Source organism: Bos javanicus, chromosome 7 (assembly GCF_032452875.1).
Source record: "Bos javanicus breed banteng chromosome 7, ARS-OSU_banteng_1.0, whole genome shotgun sequence".
Classification (NCBI taxonomy): Eukaryota; Metazoa; Chordata; class Mammalia; order Artiodactyla; family Bovidae; genus Bos; species Bos javanicus.
In genome coordinates, this window is record NC_083874.1 from 5,775,524 (window position 1) to 5,793,570 (window position 18,047).

The 18,047-nt window shown below is 51.0% G+C and overlaps 2 protein-coding genes across 4 annotated transcripts; both read left to right on the forward strand.

Moving 5' to 3' along the window:
- The first annotated feature begins 4,062 nt into the window (after window positions 1–4,062).
- On the forward strand, window positions 4,063–9,207 carry LOC133250426 (bone marrow stromal antigen 2-like). Its single transcript, XM_061421644.1, has 5 exons — window positions 4,063–4,693; window positions 5,458–5,512; window positions 5,795–5,846; window positions 6,104–6,249; window positions 6,480–9,207. The coding sequence occupies exons 1-4, from the start codon at window positions 4,403–4,405 to the stop codon at window positions 6,228–6,230; spliced, it is 525 nt and encodes a 174-aa protein (XP_061277628.1). The 5' UTR covers window positions 4,063–4,402; the 3' UTR covers window positions 6,231–6,249; window positions 6,480–9,207.
- A 3,717-nt stretch (window positions 9,208–12,924) lies between these two features.
- On the forward strand, window positions 12,925–17,574 carry LOC133250427 (bone marrow stromal antigen 2-like). 3 transcript variants are annotated; one of them, XM_061421646.1, is made up of 5 exons: window positions 12,925–13,899; window positions 14,673–14,727; window positions 15,010–15,061; window positions 15,325–15,436; window positions 15,671–17,574. In XM_061421646.1, the coding sequence occupies exons 1-4, from the start codon at window positions 13,591–13,593 to the stop codon at window positions 15,419–15,421; spliced, it is 513 nt and encodes a 170-aa protein (XP_061277630.1). In that variant the 5' UTR covers window positions 12,925–13,590; the 3' UTR covers window positions 15,422–15,436; window positions 15,671–17,574. The 3 variants fall into 3 exon arrangements, with proteins under 3 accessions (XP_061277630.1, XP_061277631.1, XP_061277629.1); XM_061421647.1 differs by having other exon boundaries at window positions 12,926–13,899; window positions 15,325–15,440; window positions 17,003–17,574; XM_061421645.1 differs by having other exon boundaries at window positions 12,932–13,899; window positions 15,325–15,440.
- The last annotated feature ends 473 nt before the right edge of the window (window positions 17,575–18,047 follow it).

Here is an 18,047-nt window from a genome sequence, read left to right on the forward strand (position 1 = left end):
TTTGGCTGCTGAGTGGCTTTAATGGAGTTGGGGTGGGGGGTGGGGTGAGGAAATTGTCATTGTTCAGTTACTCAGTGGTGTCCCTGGCTTTGCAGCCCCATGGACTGCAGCTTGCCAGGCTCCTCTGTCTTCCACTCTCCTCCAGAGTTTGCTCAAATGACTCAGTGATGCTATCGAACCAACTCATCCTCAGCTGCCACCTTCTCCTCTTGCCTTCAGTATTTCTCAGCATCAGGGTCTTTTCCAAAGAGTTGGCTCTTCCAATCAGGTGGCCAAAATATTGGAGCTTCAGCATCAGTCCTTCCAATGAATACTTAGGGTTGCTTTCCTTTAGGATTGACTGGTTTGATCTCCTTGCTGTTCAAGGATCTCTCAAGAGTCTTCTCCAGCACTTCAGTTGGAAAGCATTGATTCTTCAGTGCTCAACCTTCTTTATGGTCAAACTCTCCCATCCATACATGACTATTGAAAAGACCATAACTGTAAATATATGGAATTCTGTTGGAAACGTGATGTGTCTGCTTCTTAATATCCTGTCTAGGTTTGTCAGAGCTTTTCTTTCAAGGAGCAAATGTCTTTTAATTTCATGGCTGTAGGAACCATCCCCAGTGACTTTGGAAACCAAGAAAATAAAATCTGTCACAGTTTCTGCTTTTTCTGATTTTATTTTCCATGAAGTGATGGGACCAGATGCCTTGACCGTAGTTTGTTGCTTGTTGTATTTCAAGCCAGGTTTTTCATTCTCCTCTTTCACTTCATCAAGAGGCTCTTTGTTCATCTCCCCTTTCTGCATTAGAGTGGTGTCCTCTGCATGTCTGAAGCTGTTGATATTTCTCCTGGAAGTCTTGATTCCTGCTTGTCATTCATCCAGGCCAGCCTTTCACATGTTGTACTCTGCATAAAGTTAAACACGCAGCGTGACAGTATAAAGCCATGTCTCACTCCTTTCTCAATTTTGAGCCAGTCAGGGTTCCAGGTCCAATTCTAAGTTTGCTTTGTGACCCGTATATGGGTTTCTCAGGAGACAGATAACATGGTCGGGCACTCTCATCTCTTTCAGAATTTTCCACAGTTTGTTGTGATCCACACAGTCAAAGCCTTTAGCACAGTCAATGAAGCAAAAGTAAATTTTTTTCTGGAACTCCGTTGCTTTCTCCACAATCCAAAGAATGTTGGCAATTTGACCTCTGGTTCCTCTGCCTTTTTGAAACCCACCTCAGACAATGGATGTTCTTGGTTCCTGTACTGCTAAAGCCTAGCCTGAAGGACTTTGAGCAAACCTTGCTAGCTTGTGAAATGAGCACAATTGTATGGTAGTTGGAACATTCTTTGGCATTGCCTTCCTTGAGATTGGAATGAAAAGTGACCTCTTCTGGATCTGAGTTTTACAAATCTGCTGACATATTGAGAGCAGCACTTTAACAGCATCATCTTTTAGGATTTGAAACAGCTCAGCTGGAACTCCATCACCTCCACTAGCTTTGTTTATAGCAATGCTTCCTAAGGCCCACTTAACTTCACACTCCAGGATGTTCAGCTCTAGGTGAGTGACCGTAGCATTATGGTTATCTAGGTCACAAAGACCTTTCCTCTATAGTTGTTCTGTGTATTCTTGCCACCTTTTCTTAATTATTTCTGTTTCTCTTAGCTCCTTACTGTATCTGTCCTTATTGTGCTCGTCTTCTCATGAAATGTTCCCATGATATCTCCAATTTTTTAGAAGAACTCTCTAGTCTTTCCCACTCTACTGTTTTTCTCTATTTCTTTGCATTGTTCCTTGAAAAAGGCCTTCTTATGTCTCCTTGCTGTTCTCTGAAACTCTGCCTTGAGTCGGGTTTCTCTCCCTTCTCCCTTGCCTTTCACTTTTCTTCTTTCCTCAACTGTTTGTGAGGCTTCCTCAGACAACCCTGGTGGCTCAGACAGTAAAAATCCGCCTGCAATGCAGGAGACCTGGGTTCAATCCCTGGGTTGTAAAGATCCCCTGGAGGAGGGCATGGCAACCCACTCCGGTATTCTTGCCCGGAGAATCCCCATGGACAGAGCTGCCTGGTGGGCTAGAGTCCATGGGGTGGCAAAGAGTCGGACACGCCTGAGTCACTAAGCACAGACAGCCACTTTGCCTTTAGGTATGTGTTTGGCTTCAGAACGGCTTTGGTCCCTGACCCCTGTATGGTGTTATAAACCTCCCTCCATAGTTCTTCAGGCGCTCTGTCTACCAGATCTAACCCTGTGAGTCTATTTGTCGCCTCCACTGTAAGGGATTGGATTTAGGTCATACCTGAATGGCCTAGTGGTTTTCCACTACTTCCTTTAATTTAAGCCTGAATTTGGCAAGAAGGAGTCATGATCTGAGCCACAGTCAGCTCCAGGTCTTATTTTTGCTCACTGTATAGAGCTTCTCCATCTCTGGGGGCAAAGAACATAATCTGATTTCAGATAGACTATCTGGTGATGTCCGCGTGTAGAGTCATCTCTTGAGTTGCTGGAAGCGGGTCTTTGCTGTGAGCCGCGTAACTAGACAGAGGGGTGTCATCCTGAACACCAGGATCCCTGGCTTTGGCCCCACGTACCATCTGATCCAGCTGACTGCAAACCCTGCAAATGGTTGAGCCTACAGAACCTGGGTAGTGGTCAGGCTGTGGTGAAAGAAGCCAGTGGACAAGTGCACAGCTGCTTCCAGAAGTCACTCCCTGCAACAGGAAGTGTGTAATCAGGCCATTGATCATTTGGAAGGGAGATCAGTGCAGCCTGAGTTCCCTGGAATGCCACTCCAGCATCCCACCCCCTTTGGAGGGCTCTCCCTAGACACCTCCCACCCAGGTCCTTTGGGTTCTGAGTGTCCCAAATGGATCTGATCTGCTTTCCTCAAAATGTACTCCTCACTCCTGGGCCTGATTTCCACATTTGCCCCCAGTCCATCTGCCCTGAGTCACACGCCCAGCCACACGGGCACTGAGTGCCCACTGGATGCAAAGCGCTTCACTCAGAAGTCCTCATTGGCCTCTCCTGACGAAGCCGCTCCAGTTGATGGCCCCACGTTACAGACGAGGAAACTGAGCTTCCGTGAACTGAAGTCCGTGACCCTGGCACACAGTGAGGACAGACACACAGAAATTGTGGGGTTTGCAGCAGAGGAAGCTTCATTGCAGGGCCCCGCAAGGAGGCCGGTCGCTTATACCCCCAGTGAATCCTGACGCCTCCAGAGGTCTCTGAAAAGCATTTTCAAGGCCCAGGGGAGGGGCCAGTGGGCCCAGGGTATGGGACCATTCTCTGAGTGACACATAGTGAGGTCACAGGGGTTAACATTATCAATCCTTTTTCCACCAGTAGGTCTGGGGGCTACATGTCCTGATCCTCATGTGGTTAACATCTTCCATTTGGTGTGTGTGGCTTGGGTAGGAGGAAGGGGGTGGCATTTTCACACTTGTGAAAACAACTCAGGGACGTGTGTTAGATACTATTATCTCCATACTTCATAAAGGAGCTAAAACAGAAGATATGGGGGAGGAGTCTGCCCTGGGAAGGCCACTTAGGGTAATGTTCGGTTACAGTTCAGAGGGCTTTTATGGAGTCCGGGTGTGGTAGAGGCAGATGCTGGCAGAAACAGCAAGTTCCTGCCTGAAGCCAGGACAAGGGCCTGGTGGTTGTTTGTTGCCTGGTGCGTCCCCTGGTGGCCATGTAGGACAACTGCAGTCTGAGTAGTATTTGAGGTCCTGTGCTTCTCTCCTCTCCCTGCAGGCTCTGGTCGGTCTTCTGACACCCTCCATGCCTCCTAATGGTCCGCTCGGCAGGGGACAGAGACGCTAAGTGAACCCCTCAAGGTCACCAGGAGATCCCTGAATTCTAAATCCAGTCGCCTCAGTCAGACACAACACCGCCCCAGTCACCACTCACGTCTCAGCCTTCATTTCTCCCAGTTGGGGACATGGCCCCCCAAAACGCCCTCTGCCTCTTCCGTTTTGTGGTACAGAACAGAGAGCTGCCGTGCACCGGCCGCTCAGTAACTGCAGTGGTCACCCTCAGAAACATGGAGGAGAAGGGCTAGGGCTTGACAGGGGGTGTCCCAGGGAGCCCCACTCCCCTCTCACAGGATCTCACTGGCCAGCATCCAACCCAGAAAGCCCCAAGGCCAGAATTTGGCAAAACCAACCCAACGTTTTTCCCCGGGGAAAGGAAATAGGAAACTGAAACCTAAACTGCAAGCCTGACTGCCTCCTGCCTGCACAGGCTCCTTTCGAGTACCGCCAACTCAGAGGATCCTCCTGGAGCTTCTCATTGGTCGGCACCACTATTATGCTAATCAGGGGGCAGTCTTAGCCTATAAAGGTTCCAGCAGTTCAGTCAGGATGGCACTACTTCTTCTATTCACTACAGACCAGTGCTCGTGGACACCGAGGAGGACATGAGTGAGTTCGTGATGCCCATAGACAAAGAAAAGGACTCGAGTGAGTCAGCGCTGTGTGGCCGCAAGCTGCCGCTGTGGCTGGGGCTCCTGCTGCTCCTGGCGGCGGTGGGGCTGCTTGTGCCCATGATCTACTTCGCTGTCATTGCCAACAGCAAGGCCTGCGTGGATGGCCTCCAAGCACAGAAGGAGTGTCAGGAGGTCAACCAACACGTGCAGCGCCAGCTAACCCAAGCCCAGGAACTCTTACACAAGAAGGAAGCTGAAGCTGCCACCTGCAAACAGGCTGTGGTAAGCCATTGCAGCCCCTCGAGAGGGCCCCGGACTTGGAGGTCTCTCCCAGGGTCTTTGTGGAGATCGAGATAGACCTTGAAACTGTGTCCTTTTTGCCACCACCGGGGTTTGGGAACCTCCAAACTCTCTCTGGGATGCTGGGGTACGTTGAGGGGGAGCCTTAAAACTCCCAATTATGTGCGTCAGTATCCCTTTAGGATATGAAGGATCTCTAAACTCTGGCGCTTGAATGGGGGGATCTAGAAACGCCCCTTGGGCAATCTCGGGGAACAGAAATCCCCTCTAGGGGCTGGGAACAGGACCTACCCAGCTCTTTCCACAGAATACTGAGAACCTTTGAAATTTTCACTTCTGTTCTAATATGGAGACGTTGAAACTCTGTGGACCTCTAACTTGGGCTTTGAAATAATCACTCCCACTTCCGACCCCCAGCCCCTTGTTTCTGGTTATAGAAGGAACTCTTAATCTTATTGGGCTATAGCCCAGGGCATCTAGAAAATTCTCCTAGAGTCTGGGCATGGGGAACCTCCACATTCTCTTCTGGGGGGCCTTCAAACTCCCATTTTGAGGATCACACTCTTACTGGTGTCCCGGGGAAGGTGGGAGGTTGTGCCCATTCTTCAAGGTAGAAGACTGAGGGGCCAGGGGAGGGTTGGATGGGAAATGAAGAGTGTGTGCATCTGAGCCTCTGTTCCCAGGGCTCAGGGAGGGCCAGAACCCAGGCACAGGAGTCCAAGTTCTGACTCTCCCCTCTGACCCAGGTGACCCTGAGGGACTCTCTGAAGACGGAGCAGGCACGAGTGGAGGAGCTTCAGGGTGAGAAAAGCAAATGACCAGGGTTCCTCACAGTGGGCTAGAGGGGTAGCGACAGGTCAGGTGTTGAAAGGGAGTCCGGAGGGAGGGTCCCAGGGTTGTGATCAGGCAAGAGGAAGGGGGGCCAGATTCCATTTCGGGTGGGGGAGCCCAGAGCCAGGTTTCCCAGCTGGTAATGAATGAACACCGCGCGAAGTCACGTGATGTCCCGGCTGGGTGTCAGGTGGCTTAGCGAGATCACTGTGTCCACGAGGCCTCTGAATCTGTACCCTATCCCTCAAACAGGAGAGTTGGCGACCTTGAACCAACAACTGCATGACCTTTCGGAGAAATTAAGGTGCGAGACCACGCCCCGGCCACGCCCCTTTCACTCCACCCCCAGACTCCCGAGTCCCTTCGGCTCAGAAAAACCCTATGCTCAGGGGGACTAAGTTTAAGTCCCAGCCTCGTCCCAACTGTCACACATCCCTGGGGTGGCCACTGCTCACTCTCCTCCCCAGCGACTTGGGGGAGGAGTGGAGATTCTTAAAGGCAAAGCGCAGATCCCCTGGACCCCTGGGGGCCGCAGCCTGAGTTCCCCGATTTCTATTCCAGAAGAAAGAGTGAGGCTTCCGCAGAGGATTACCCCTCTAGATTCTCCGTCCTGTTCTTCCCCGCGTTTCTTGCGGGTGTGGTGATGACCGCGGGTGTGCTCATCACCTGCAAGTGTCTGAAGAAATGAGGTCCCAGAAAGCCGGCCGGTACGAAGGGGGTGTCTCGAGGGAGAAGAAAGCTCGGAGGGGCGGGGAGCTGGGCCTGGGTCAAGGTCTTGGGTGGTGGCCTGCCTGCGGGGCAGGGGGCTGGGCACCGGGGAGTGGAATCTGGAGACCGAGGGAGGGCTCAGTGAGTTGGGAGGGGCCTTAGAGTCTGGTGGGGCTGGGAACGGAGCCTGATCCGTCTGCCTCTGACTCCCTATTCTGATGTCTTTTAGGCCACAACCAGGACTGGGCCAACTCCAGCTCGGATTCCCGGTTTGAGGCTTCCGGACCTGGCCAGTCCCGACACGACCACATGGCAACAAAGTTGTAGGGAAGATGGGATAGCCTAAGGGGCCCAAGACAGGGCAGTCCTGAAAGGATGCCTTGAGAGTGGAAAAGTAGCAGAGCTGGCCCAGGGCCGCCTAGAGCTAGGGATGGCACGAGAGTCGGGTTGTGGCACCTCCATCTTGCTGACACTGCTCTGAGAAAGTCACTTTCCTCTTGGGTCTTTGGACTCGAAATGGAAACATCCCTTTTGGGGGCAAAACTGGACTCTCGAGTGTTTGGAGCGTTACTGGGTGACCTCCCAAAGCATCTGTGGCCTGCCCTGCAGACAAAGGTGGACATCCACTGACATCCACAACCAGCCTTCTGTGCTCTAGAATGTTCCTCAAGATCTCTGTGCTCTAGAATGTTCCTCAAGATCTCGGGGGTTCCAGCAGGCACCATCCCCCTGCATCCCCAGCCCTCTTCTCTGCTGGCAGCCTCTAAAGGACCCTGGTCAGAGCTCCCTGCCTGCAGCTTTCTTCTCTCATCTCCTGGCTGCTCTCATCTCATTACCATTGCATCTTCTGATGACAACGGTTCCATGAGGAAACCGACGCTGAGACGAGGGACACTTTGTCCTGGCTCCCAATCCCTTCCGGCAGAAAGTGCAGGGCTGGGACTCACACTTGGATGAGCAGACTTGGGACAGATCTGTGTCACCTTGTCCTGCCACCTCCATCCCCCAAGCTCCTATTCATCCCACAGTACCCAGCTCTGGGAGCCCCTCCCCAGAGACTTCTCTGCTTCTCAAAATGAAGTCCTCGAAGAGTTCTCTGATGACTTGGTGGTTAGCATTCCAGGCTCCCGTGGCCTGGGTTCAGTCCCTGGTCTAGGAACTAATATCCCATAAGCTGGGAGACATGACCAGTAAAAAGGAAAGAACGCTCTCCCTGTGTGTGCCCCCTGCTCCTAAAATGGTGTTTGATGGTGGCTTTTGTTAAATGAGCCCCTTATAAGCGTATGGTTTCTACATGACTACAAAGAATGTTCCCGAATGCTTTAGTGGAATGAAGCTTGTGAAAAATAACAAAGAGCCAAAGTGGAAACTGTTTGAGTGACAAAATAAATATCATCACGTGTAAAATAAATATCCATGAATTCGCAGGAATATAAATACATGACTGACTAAAACAATAAATGAAAGAGAGGAGAAAAATCTCCCAGGCCGAAGAATATCAAATGACATTCACAAATATCTCACCCTCAAGAGGATGATGTGTGGGTCCCATGGCTTTGGTGTGGGCTATAAATCGTCACCTCTTTCCAGAAGGCACAGGTGGAAGAGAGGAAGGAGGTAGCTTTCTGGTGGAGACGCCTGACGGACACCACCTCAGCCAGGGCACCACGATCAACATCACAGGGTAAGTCAGGCTGATAGCCCGTGTCCTGGGCACATGAGTGTCATGAGAACAGCACATGCCCTCTCCGGTCCTTCTCGCCAAAGGCCAGTCCAACCATGAGAACAACCCCAGACCAATCCCACCTGAGGACCACCCTACAGAACACCTGACTCTCCACTCTCAAGGTCATCACGACCAGGAAAGCCTGAGACTCTGCCTGACCCAAGGGAGCCTACAGAAGCATCAGGACTCAGTGTCCTGTGAGGATCCGGGGGCAGAAAAAGGACATTAGGGGAAACTGAGGAGATGGGAATAATGCGTGGATTTCAGTTAATCCTGTTACTGGTCAGCACGGGTTCCTACATTGCAACACGTGCACCTTAGAGATGAAAGGTGACCAAGGTGGTGGAAATGGAAACGGAGTCTATGGAATGTTTCTGGACTGTCTTTGCTGGATTTGTGCAAACCAAAATAAAGTGAGTCTTGAAAAAATAACAAAGCTTGGGACTTCCCTGGGGGTCTGGTGGTTAAGGCACCTCACTTAAACTGCAGGGGACATGGGTGAGATCTGTTGTCAGGGAACTAAGATCCCACATTCTGCAAGTCACAGCCAAAAAACAGAAGGAAAAAAAGATAGATTAGGACTTTCCTAGTGATCCGGTGGGTGAGACTCCACTTTCCCAATGCAGGGGGGCCTGATTTGGCCCTGATCAGGAAACTAGATCTCACAGGCAACAAGTAAGATTCCATGTGTCCAGGCAAAGATTCAGCCTGCCACGAATAAGACCTGGCACAGACAATTATATATATACATATGTTTTTTAAAGCATAAATTCAGAAGAATATGAGTTACTTTTTCCAATCAAAATCTTGGAAAACTCACAAACTTCCTGTTTTCAGGGCTGAGACTAGAATGAGGTGAATACAGCACTGGTTTGGTTGCAAAATGTGGGGTGGGGGGCACAAAAGTTCTCTTATGTTCATCCCCATTTTACAGCTATGGAAACTAAGGCTAGGATGAAATCACTTGCCCAGGGCTGGCAGGGAGGCAGGGCTGAGCACATGCAATCTTGACCCCTATCTCAAATCATGGTCCTAAGCTGACCCTAAAGTTCAAAATTCAGCCCAGTGGAGCTCAGATACCAGCTTTGCCAAGGGCCCTGTCTTTGCACCTGGAGTCCTAGCCTGGGAGGGAGGCCCTCCTCAGGCCCTCCTCTGTGTGTCCCTCCTCTGGGGACACAGAGGCTCAATGTCAGTCTCAACAGCAAGTCCATCCCTGATCCCTGGGTCATTTGGCTGCTGAGTGGCTTTAATGGAGTTGGGGTGGGGGGTGGGGTGAGGAAATTGTCATTGTTCAGTTACTCAGTGGTGTCCCTGGCTTTGCAGCCCCATGGACTGCAGCTTGCCAGGCTCCTCTGTCTTCCACTCTCCTCCAGAGTTTGCTCAAATGACTCGGTGATGCTATCGAACCAACTCATCCTCAGCTGCCACCTTCTCCTCTTGCCTTCAGTATTTCTCAGCATCAGGGTCTTTTCCAAAGAGTTGGCTCTTCCAATCAGGTGGCCAAAATATTGGAGCTTCAGCATCAGTCCTTCCAATGAATACTTAGGGTTGCTTTCCTTTAGGATTGACTGGTTTGATCTCCTTGCTGTTCAAGGATCTCTCAAGAGTCTTCTCCAGCACTTCAGTTGGAAAGCATTGATTCTTCAGTGCTCAACCTTCTTTATGGTCAAACTCTCCCATCCATACATGACTATTGAAAAGACCATAACTGTAAATATATGGAATTCTGTTGGAAACGTGATGTGTCTGCTTCTTAATATCCTGTCTAGGTTTGTCAGAGCTTTTCTTTCAAGGAGCAAATGTCTTTTAATTTCATGGCTGTAGGAACCATCCCCAGTGACTTTGGAAACCAAGAAAATAAAATCTGTCACAGTTTCTGCTTTTTCTGATTTTATTTTCCATGAAGTGATGGGACCAGATGCCTTGACCGTAGTTTGTTGCTTGTTGTATTTCAAGCCAGGTTTTTCATTCTCCTCTTTCACTTCATCAAGAGGCTCTTTGTTCATCTCCCCTTTCTGCATTAGAGTGGTGTCCTCTGCATGTCTGAAGCTGTTGATATTTCTCCTGGAAGTCTTGATTCCTGCTTGTCATTCATCCAGGCCAGCCTTTCACATGTTGTACTCTGCATAAAGTTAAACACGCAGCGTGACAGTATAAAGCCATGTCTCACTCCTTTCTCAATTTTGAGCCAGTCAGGGTTCCAGGTCCAATTCTAAGTTTGCTTTGTGACCCGTATATGGGTTTCTCAGGAGACAGATAACATGGTCGGGCACTCTCATCTCTTTCAGAATTTTCCACAGTTTGTTGTGATCCACACAGTCAAAGCCTTTAGCACAGTCAATGAAGCAAAAGTAAATTTTTTTCTGGAACTCCGTTGCTTTCTCCACAATCCAAAGAATGTTGGCAATTTGACCTCTGGTTCCTCTGCCTTTTTGAAACCCACCTCAGACAATGGATGTTCTTGGTTCCTGTACTGCTAAAGCCTAGCCTGAAGGACTTTGAGCAAACCTTGCTAGCTTGTGAAATGAGCACAATTGTATGGTAGTTGGAACATTCTTTGGCATTGCCTTCCTTGAGATTGGAATGAAAAGTGACCTCTTCTGGATCTGAGTTTTACAAATCTGCTGACATATTGAGAACAGCACTTTAACAGCATCATCTTTTAGGATTTGAAACAGCTCAGCTGGAACTCCATCACCTCCACTAGCTTTGTTTATAGCAATGCTTCCTAAGGCCCACTTAACTTCACACTCCAGGATGTTCAGCTCTAGGTGAGTGACCGTAGCATTATGGTTATCTAGGTCACAAAGACCTTTCCTCTATAGTTGTTCTGTGTATTCTTGCCACCTTTTCTTAATTATTTCTGTTTCTCTTAGCTCCTTACTGTATCTGTCCTTATTGTGCTCGTCTTCTCATGAAATGTTCCCATGATATCTCCAATTTTTTAGAAGAACTCTCTAGTCTTTCCCACTCTACTGTTTTTCTCTATTTCTTTGCATTGTTCCTTGAAAAAGGCCTTCTTATGTCTCCTTGCTGTTCTCTGAAACTCTGCCTTGAGTCGGGTTTCTCTCCCTTCTCCCTTGCCTTTCACTTTTCTTCTTTCCTCAACTGTTTGTGAGGCTTCCTCAGACAACCCTGGTGGCTCAGACAGTAAAAATCCGCCTGCAATGCAGGAGACCTGGGTTCAATCCCTGGGTTGTAAAGATCCCCTGGAGGAGGGCATGGCAACCCACTCCGGTATTCTTGCCCGGAGAATCCCCATGGACAGAGCTGCCTGGTGGGCTAGAGTCCATGGGGTGGCAAAGAGTCGGACACGCCTGAGTCACTAAGCACAGACAGCCACTTTGCCTTTAGGTATGTGTTTGGCTTCAGAACGGCTTTGGTCCCTGACCCCTGTATGGTGTTATAAACCTCCCTCCATAGTTCTTCAGGCGCTCTGTCTACCAGATCTAACCCTGTGAGTCTATTTGTCGCCTCCACTGTAAGGGATTGGATTTAGGTCATACCTGAATGGCCTAGTGGTTTTCCACTACTTCCTTTAATTTAAGCCTGAATTTGGCAAGAAGGAGTCATGATCTGAGCCACAGTCAGCTCCAGGTCTTATTTTTGCTCACTGTATAGAGCTTCTCCATCTCTGGGGGCAAAGAACATAATCTGATTTCAGATAGACTATCTGGTGATGTCCGCGTGTAGAGTCATCTCTTGAGTTGTTGGAAGCGGGTCTTTGCTGTGAGCCTCGTAGCTAGGCAGAGGGGTGTCATCCTGAACACCAGGATCCCTGGCTTTGGCCCCACGTACCATCTGATCCAGCTGACTGCAAACCCTGCAAATGGCTGAGCCTACAGAACCTGGGTAGTGGTCGGGCTGTGGTGAAAGAAGCCAGTGGACAAGTGCACAGCTGCCTCCAGAAGTCACTCCCTGCAACAGGAAGTGTGTAATCAGGCCATTGATCATTTGGAAGGGAGATCAGTGCAGCCTGAGTTCCCTGGAATGCCACTCCAGCGTCCCACCCCCTTTGGAGGGCTCTCCCTAGACACCTCCCGCACAGGTCCTTTGGGTTCTGAGTGTCCCAAATGGATCTGATCTGCTTTCCTCAGAATGTACTCCTCACTCCTGGGCCTGATTTCCACATTTGCCCCCAGTCCATCTGCCCTGAGTCACACGCCCAGCCACACGGGCACTGAGTGCCCACTGGATGCAAAGCGCTTCACTCAGAAGTCCTCATTGGCCTCTCCTGACGAAGCCGCTCCTGTGATGGCCCCACGTTACAGACGAGGAAACTGAGCTTCCGTGAACTGAAGTCCGTGACCCTGGCACACAGTGAGGACAGACACACAGAAATTGTGGGGTTTGCAGCAGAGGAAGCTTCATTGCAGGGCCCCGCAAGGAGGCCGGTCGCTTATACCCCCAGTGAATCCTGACCCCTCCAGAGGTCTCTGAAAAGCATTTTCAAGGCCCAGGGGAGGGGCCAGTGGGCCCAGGGTATGGGACGATTCTCTGAGTGACAGATAGTGAGGTCACAGGGGTTAACATTATCAATCCTTTTTCCACCAGTAGGTCTGGGGGCTACATGTCCTGATCCTCATGTGGTTAACATCTTCCATTTGGTGTGTGTGGCTTGGGTAGGAGGAAGGGGGGTGGCATTTTCACACTTGTGAAAACAACTCAGGGACGTGTGTTGGATACTATTATCTCCATACTTCATAAAGGAGCTAAAACAGAAGATATGGGGGAGGAGTCTGCCCTGGGAAGGCCACTTAGGGTAATGTTCGGTTACAGTTCAGAGGGCTTTTTTGGAGTCCCGGTGTGGTAGAGGCAGATGCTGGCAGAAACAGCAAGTTCCTGTTATGGAGCCAGGACAAGGGCCTGGTGGTTGTTTGTTGCCTGGTGCGTCCCCTGGTGGCCATGTAGGACAACTGCAGTCTGAGTAGTATTTGAGGTCCTGTGCTTCTCTCCTCTCCCTGCAGGCTCTGGTCGGTCCTCTGACACCCTCCATGCCTCCTGATGGTCCACTTGGCAGGGGACAGAGACGCTAATTGAACCCCTCAAGGTCACCAGGAGATTCCTGAATTCTAAACCCAGTCTCCTAAGTCAGACACAACACCGCCCCAGTCACCACTCGTCTCAGCCTTCATTTCTCCCAGTTGGGGACTTGGCCCCCCTAAAAAGCCCTCTGCCTCTTCCGTTTGTGTTACAGACGAACACAGAGCTGGCGTGCACCGGCTGCTCAGTAACTGCAATGGTCACCCTCAGAAACATGTAGGAGAAGGGCTAGGACATGACATGGGGTGTCCCAGGAGCCCCACTCCCCTCTCTCAGGATCTCACTGGCCAGCATCCAACCCAGAAAGCCTCATGGCCAGAAATTGGCAAGAGCAACTCAGCCTTTTTTCTCGGGAAAAGGAAACTGAAACCGAAACCTAAACGGAATGCCTGGGCTGTCCCCTGGCTGCACAGGCTCCACTGGAGTGTTGCCAAGTCACTCCAGTCCTTCTGGAGCTTGTCATTGGTCGGCACCGCTATTATGCTAATGAGGCGGCAGTCTTAGCCTATAAAGGTTCCAGCAGTTCAGTCAGGATGGCACTACTTCTTCTATTCACTACAGACCAGTGCCCATGGACACCGAGGAGGACATGAGTGAGTTCGTGATGCCCATAGACAAAGAAAAGGACTCGAGTGAGTCAGCGCTGTGTGGCCGCAAACTGCCGCTGTGGCTGGGGCTCCTGCTGCTCCTGGCGGCGGTAAGTCTGCTTGTGCCCATGATCTACTTCGCTGTCATTGCCAACAGCAAGGCCTGCGTGGATGGCCTCCAAGCACAGAAGGAGTGTCAGGAGGTCAACCAACACGTGCAGCGCCAGCTAACCCAAGCCCAGGAACTCTTACACAAGAAGGAAGCTGAAGCTGCCACCTGCAAACAGGCTGTGGTAAGCCATTGCAGCCCCTCGAGAGGGCCCCGGACTTGGAGGTCTCTCCCAGGGTCTTTGTGGAGATCGAGATAGACCTTGAAACTGTGTCCTTTTTGTCACCACCAGGGTTTGGGAACCTCCAAACTCTCTCTGGGATGCTGGGGTATGTTGGGGGGAAGCCTTAAAACTCCCAATTATGTGCGTCAGTATCCCTTTAGGATATGAAGGATCTCTAAACTCTGGCGCTTGAATGGGGGGATCTAGAAACGCCCCTTGGGCCAATCTTGGGGAGCAGAAATCCCCTCTAGGGGCTGGGCACAGGACCTAGCCAGCTCTTACCACTGCATCCTGAGAGCCTTTGAAATTTTCACTTCTGTTCTAACATGGAGGACCTTGAAACTCTGTGGACCTCTAACTTGGGCTTTGAAATAATCATTCCCACTTCCCACCCCCAGCCCCTTGTTTCTGGTTATAGAAGGAACTCTTAATCTTATTGGGCTATAGCCCAGGGCATCTAGAAAATTCTCCTAGAGTCTGGGCATGGGGAACCTCCACATTCTCTTCTGGGGGGCCTTCAAACTCCCATTTTGAGGATCACACTCTTACGGGTGTCCCGGGGAAGGTGGGAGGTTGTGCCCATTCTTCAAGGTAGAAGACTGAGGGGCCGGGGGGTGGGGTGGGGAATGGGAAATGAAGGGTGTGTGCATCTGAGCGCCTCTGATCCCAGGGCTCAGGGAGGGGCGAGAACCCAGGCACAGGAGTCCAGGTTCTGACTCTCCCCTCTGACCCAGGTGACCCTGAGGGACTCTCTGAAGAAGGAGCAGGCACGAGTGGAGGAGCTTCAGGGTGAGAAAAGCAAATGACCAGGGTTCCTCACAGTGGGCTAGGGGGGTAGCGACAGGTCAGGTGTTGAAAGGGAGTCCGGAGGGAGGGTCCCAGGGTTGTGATCAGGCAAGAGGAAGGGGGGCCAGATTCCATTTCGGGTGGGGGAGCCCGGAGCCGGGTTTCCCAGCTGGGGATGAATGAACACCGCGCTAAGTCACGTGATGTCCCGGCTGGGTGTCAGGTGGCTTAGCGAGATCACTGTGTCCACGAGGCCCCTGAATCTGTACCCCATCCCTCAAACAGGAGAATTGGCGAGTTTGAACCAACAACTGCAAGACGCTCTGACGAAGGAAAGGTGCGAGACCACGCCCCGGCCACGCCCCTTTCACTCCACCCCCCCAGACTCCCGAGTCCCTTCGGCTCCGGAAAAACCCCGACGCTCAGGGAACTAAGTTTAAGTCCCAACCGCGTCCCATCTGCCACACAACCCTGGGGTGGCCGCTGCTCACTCTCCTGCCCAGCGGCTTGGTGGGGGAGGAGTGTAGATTCTTAAGGGCAGAGCGCAGATCCCCTGGAGCCCAGGGGGCCGTAGCCTGAGTTCCCCGATTTCTATTCCAGAAGAAAGAGTGAGGCCTCAGCGGAGGACAACGGTTCAGTGTGGTTTTTCATGTTGCTTATGTGTACCTTCATCATCTGCAAGTGTCTGAAGAAATGAGGTCCCAGAAAGCCGGCCGGTACGAAGGGGGTGTCTCGAGGGAGAAGAAAGCTCGGAGGGGCGGGGAGCTGGGCCTGGGTCAGGGTCTTGGGTGGTGGCCTGCCTGCGGGGCAGGGGGCTGGGCACCGGGGAGTGGAATCTGGAGACCGAGGGAGGGCTCAGTGAGTTGGGAGGGGCCCTAGAGTCTGGTGGGGCTGGGGACGGAGCCTGATCCGTCTGCCTCTGACTCCCTATTCTGATGTCTTTTAGGCCACAACCAGGACTGGGCCGACTCCAGCTCGGATTCCCGGTTTGAGGCTTCCGGACCTGGCCAGTCCCGACAGGACCACATGGCAACACGTTGTAGGGAGGATGGGGTAGCCTAAGGGGCCCAAGACAGGGCAGTCCTGAAAGGATGCCTTGAGAGTGGGAAAGTAGCAGAGCTGGCCCAGGGCCGCCTAGAGCTAGGGATGGCACGCGAGTCGGGTTGTGGCACCTCCATCTTGCTGACACTGCTCTCAGAAAGTCACTTTCCTCTTGGGTCTTTGGACTCGAAATGGAAACATCCCTTTTGGGGGGAAAACTGGACTCTCGAGTGTTTGGAGCGTTACTGGGTGACCTCCCAAAGCATCTGTGGCCTGCCCTGCAGACAAAGGTGGACATCCACTGACGTCCACAACCAGCCTTCCGTGCTCTAGAATGTTCCTCAAGATCTCGGGGGTTCCAGCAGGCACCATCCCCCTGCATCCCCAGCCCTCTTCTCTGCTGGCAGCCTCTAAAGGACCCTGGTCAGAGCTCCCTGCCTGCAGCTTTCTTCTCTCATCTCCTGGCTGCTCTCATCTCATTACCATTGCATCTTCTGATGACAATGGTTCCACGAGGAAACCGACGCTGAGACGAGGGACACTTTGTCCTGGCTCCCAATCCCTTCCGGCAGAAAGTGCAGGGCTGGGACTCACACTTGGATGAGCAGACTTGGGACAGATCTGTGTCACCTTGTCCTGCCACCTCCATCCCCCAAGCTCCTATTCATCCCACAGTACTCAGCTCTGGGAGCCCCTCCCCAGAGACTTCTCTGCTTCTCAAAATGAAGTCCTCGAAGAGTTCTCTGATGACTTGGTGGTTAGCATTCCAGGCTCCCGTGGCCTGGGTTCAGTCCCTGGTCTAGGAACTAATATCCCATAAGCTGGGAGACATGACCAGTAAAAAGGAAAGAATGCTCTCCCTGTGTGTGCCCCCTGCTCCTAAAATGGTGTTTGATGGTGGCTTTCGTTAACTGAGCCCCTTATAAGCGTATGGTTTCTACATGACTACAAAGAATGTTCCCGAATGCTTTAGTGGAATGAAGCTTGTGAAAAATAACAAACAGCCAAAGTGGAAACTGTTTGAGTGACAAAATAAATATCATCACGTGTAAAATAAATATCCATGAATTCGCAGGAATATAAATACATGACTGACTAAAACAATAAATGAAAGAGAGGAGAAAAATCTCCCAGGCCGAAGAATATCAAATAACATACACAAATATCTCACCCTCAAGAGGATGATGTGTGGGTCCCATGGCTTTGGTGTGGGCTATAAATCGTCACCTCTTTCCAGAAGGCACAGGTGGAAGAGAGGAAGGAGGTAGCTTTCTGGTGGAGACGCCTGACGGACACCACCTCAGCCAGGGCACCACGATCAACATCACAGGGTAAGTCAGGCTGATAGCCGGTGTCTTGGACGCATGAGTGTCATGAGAACGGCACGTGCCCTCTCCAGTCCTTCTCACCAAAGGCCAGTCCAACCATGAGAACAACTCCAGACCAATCCCACCTGAGGACCACCCTACAGAACACCTGACTCTCCACTCTCAAGGTCATCATGACCAGGAAAGCCTGAGACTCTGCCTGACCCAAGGGAGCCTACAGAAGCATCAGGACTCAGTGTCCTGTGAGGATCCGGGGGCAGAAAAAGGACATTAGGGGAAACTGAGGAGATGGGAATAATGCGTGGATTTCAGTTAATCCTGTTACTGGTCAGCACTGGTTCCTACATTGCAACACGTGCACCTTAGAGATGAAAGGTGACCAAGGTGGTGGAAATGGAAACGGAGTCTATGGAATGTTTCTGGACTGTCTTTGCTGGATTTGTGCAAACCAAAATAAAGTGAGTCTTGAAAAAATAACAAAGCTTGGGACTTCCCTGGTGGTCTGGTGGTTAAGGCACCTCACTTAAACTGCAGGGGACATGGGTGAGATCTGTTGTCAGGGAACTAAGATCCCATATTCTGCAAGTCACAGCCAAAAAACAGAAGGAAAAAAAGATAGATTAGGACTTTCCTAGTGATCCGGTGGGTGAGACTCCACTCTCCCAATGCAGGGGGGCCTGATTTGGCCCTGATCAGGAAACTAGATCTCACAGTCTTTGCACCTGGAGTCCTAGCCTGGCAACAAATAAGATTCCATGTGTCGCAACAAAGATTCAGCCTGCCACGAATAAGACCTGGCACAGACACTATATATACACCTATATTTTTTAAAGCATAAATTCAGAAGAATATGCATTACTTTTTCCAATTGAAATCTTAGAGGGAAAACTCACAAACTTCCTTTTTCCAGGGCTGAGACTAGAATGAGGTTAGTACAGCACTGGCTTTGGTTTC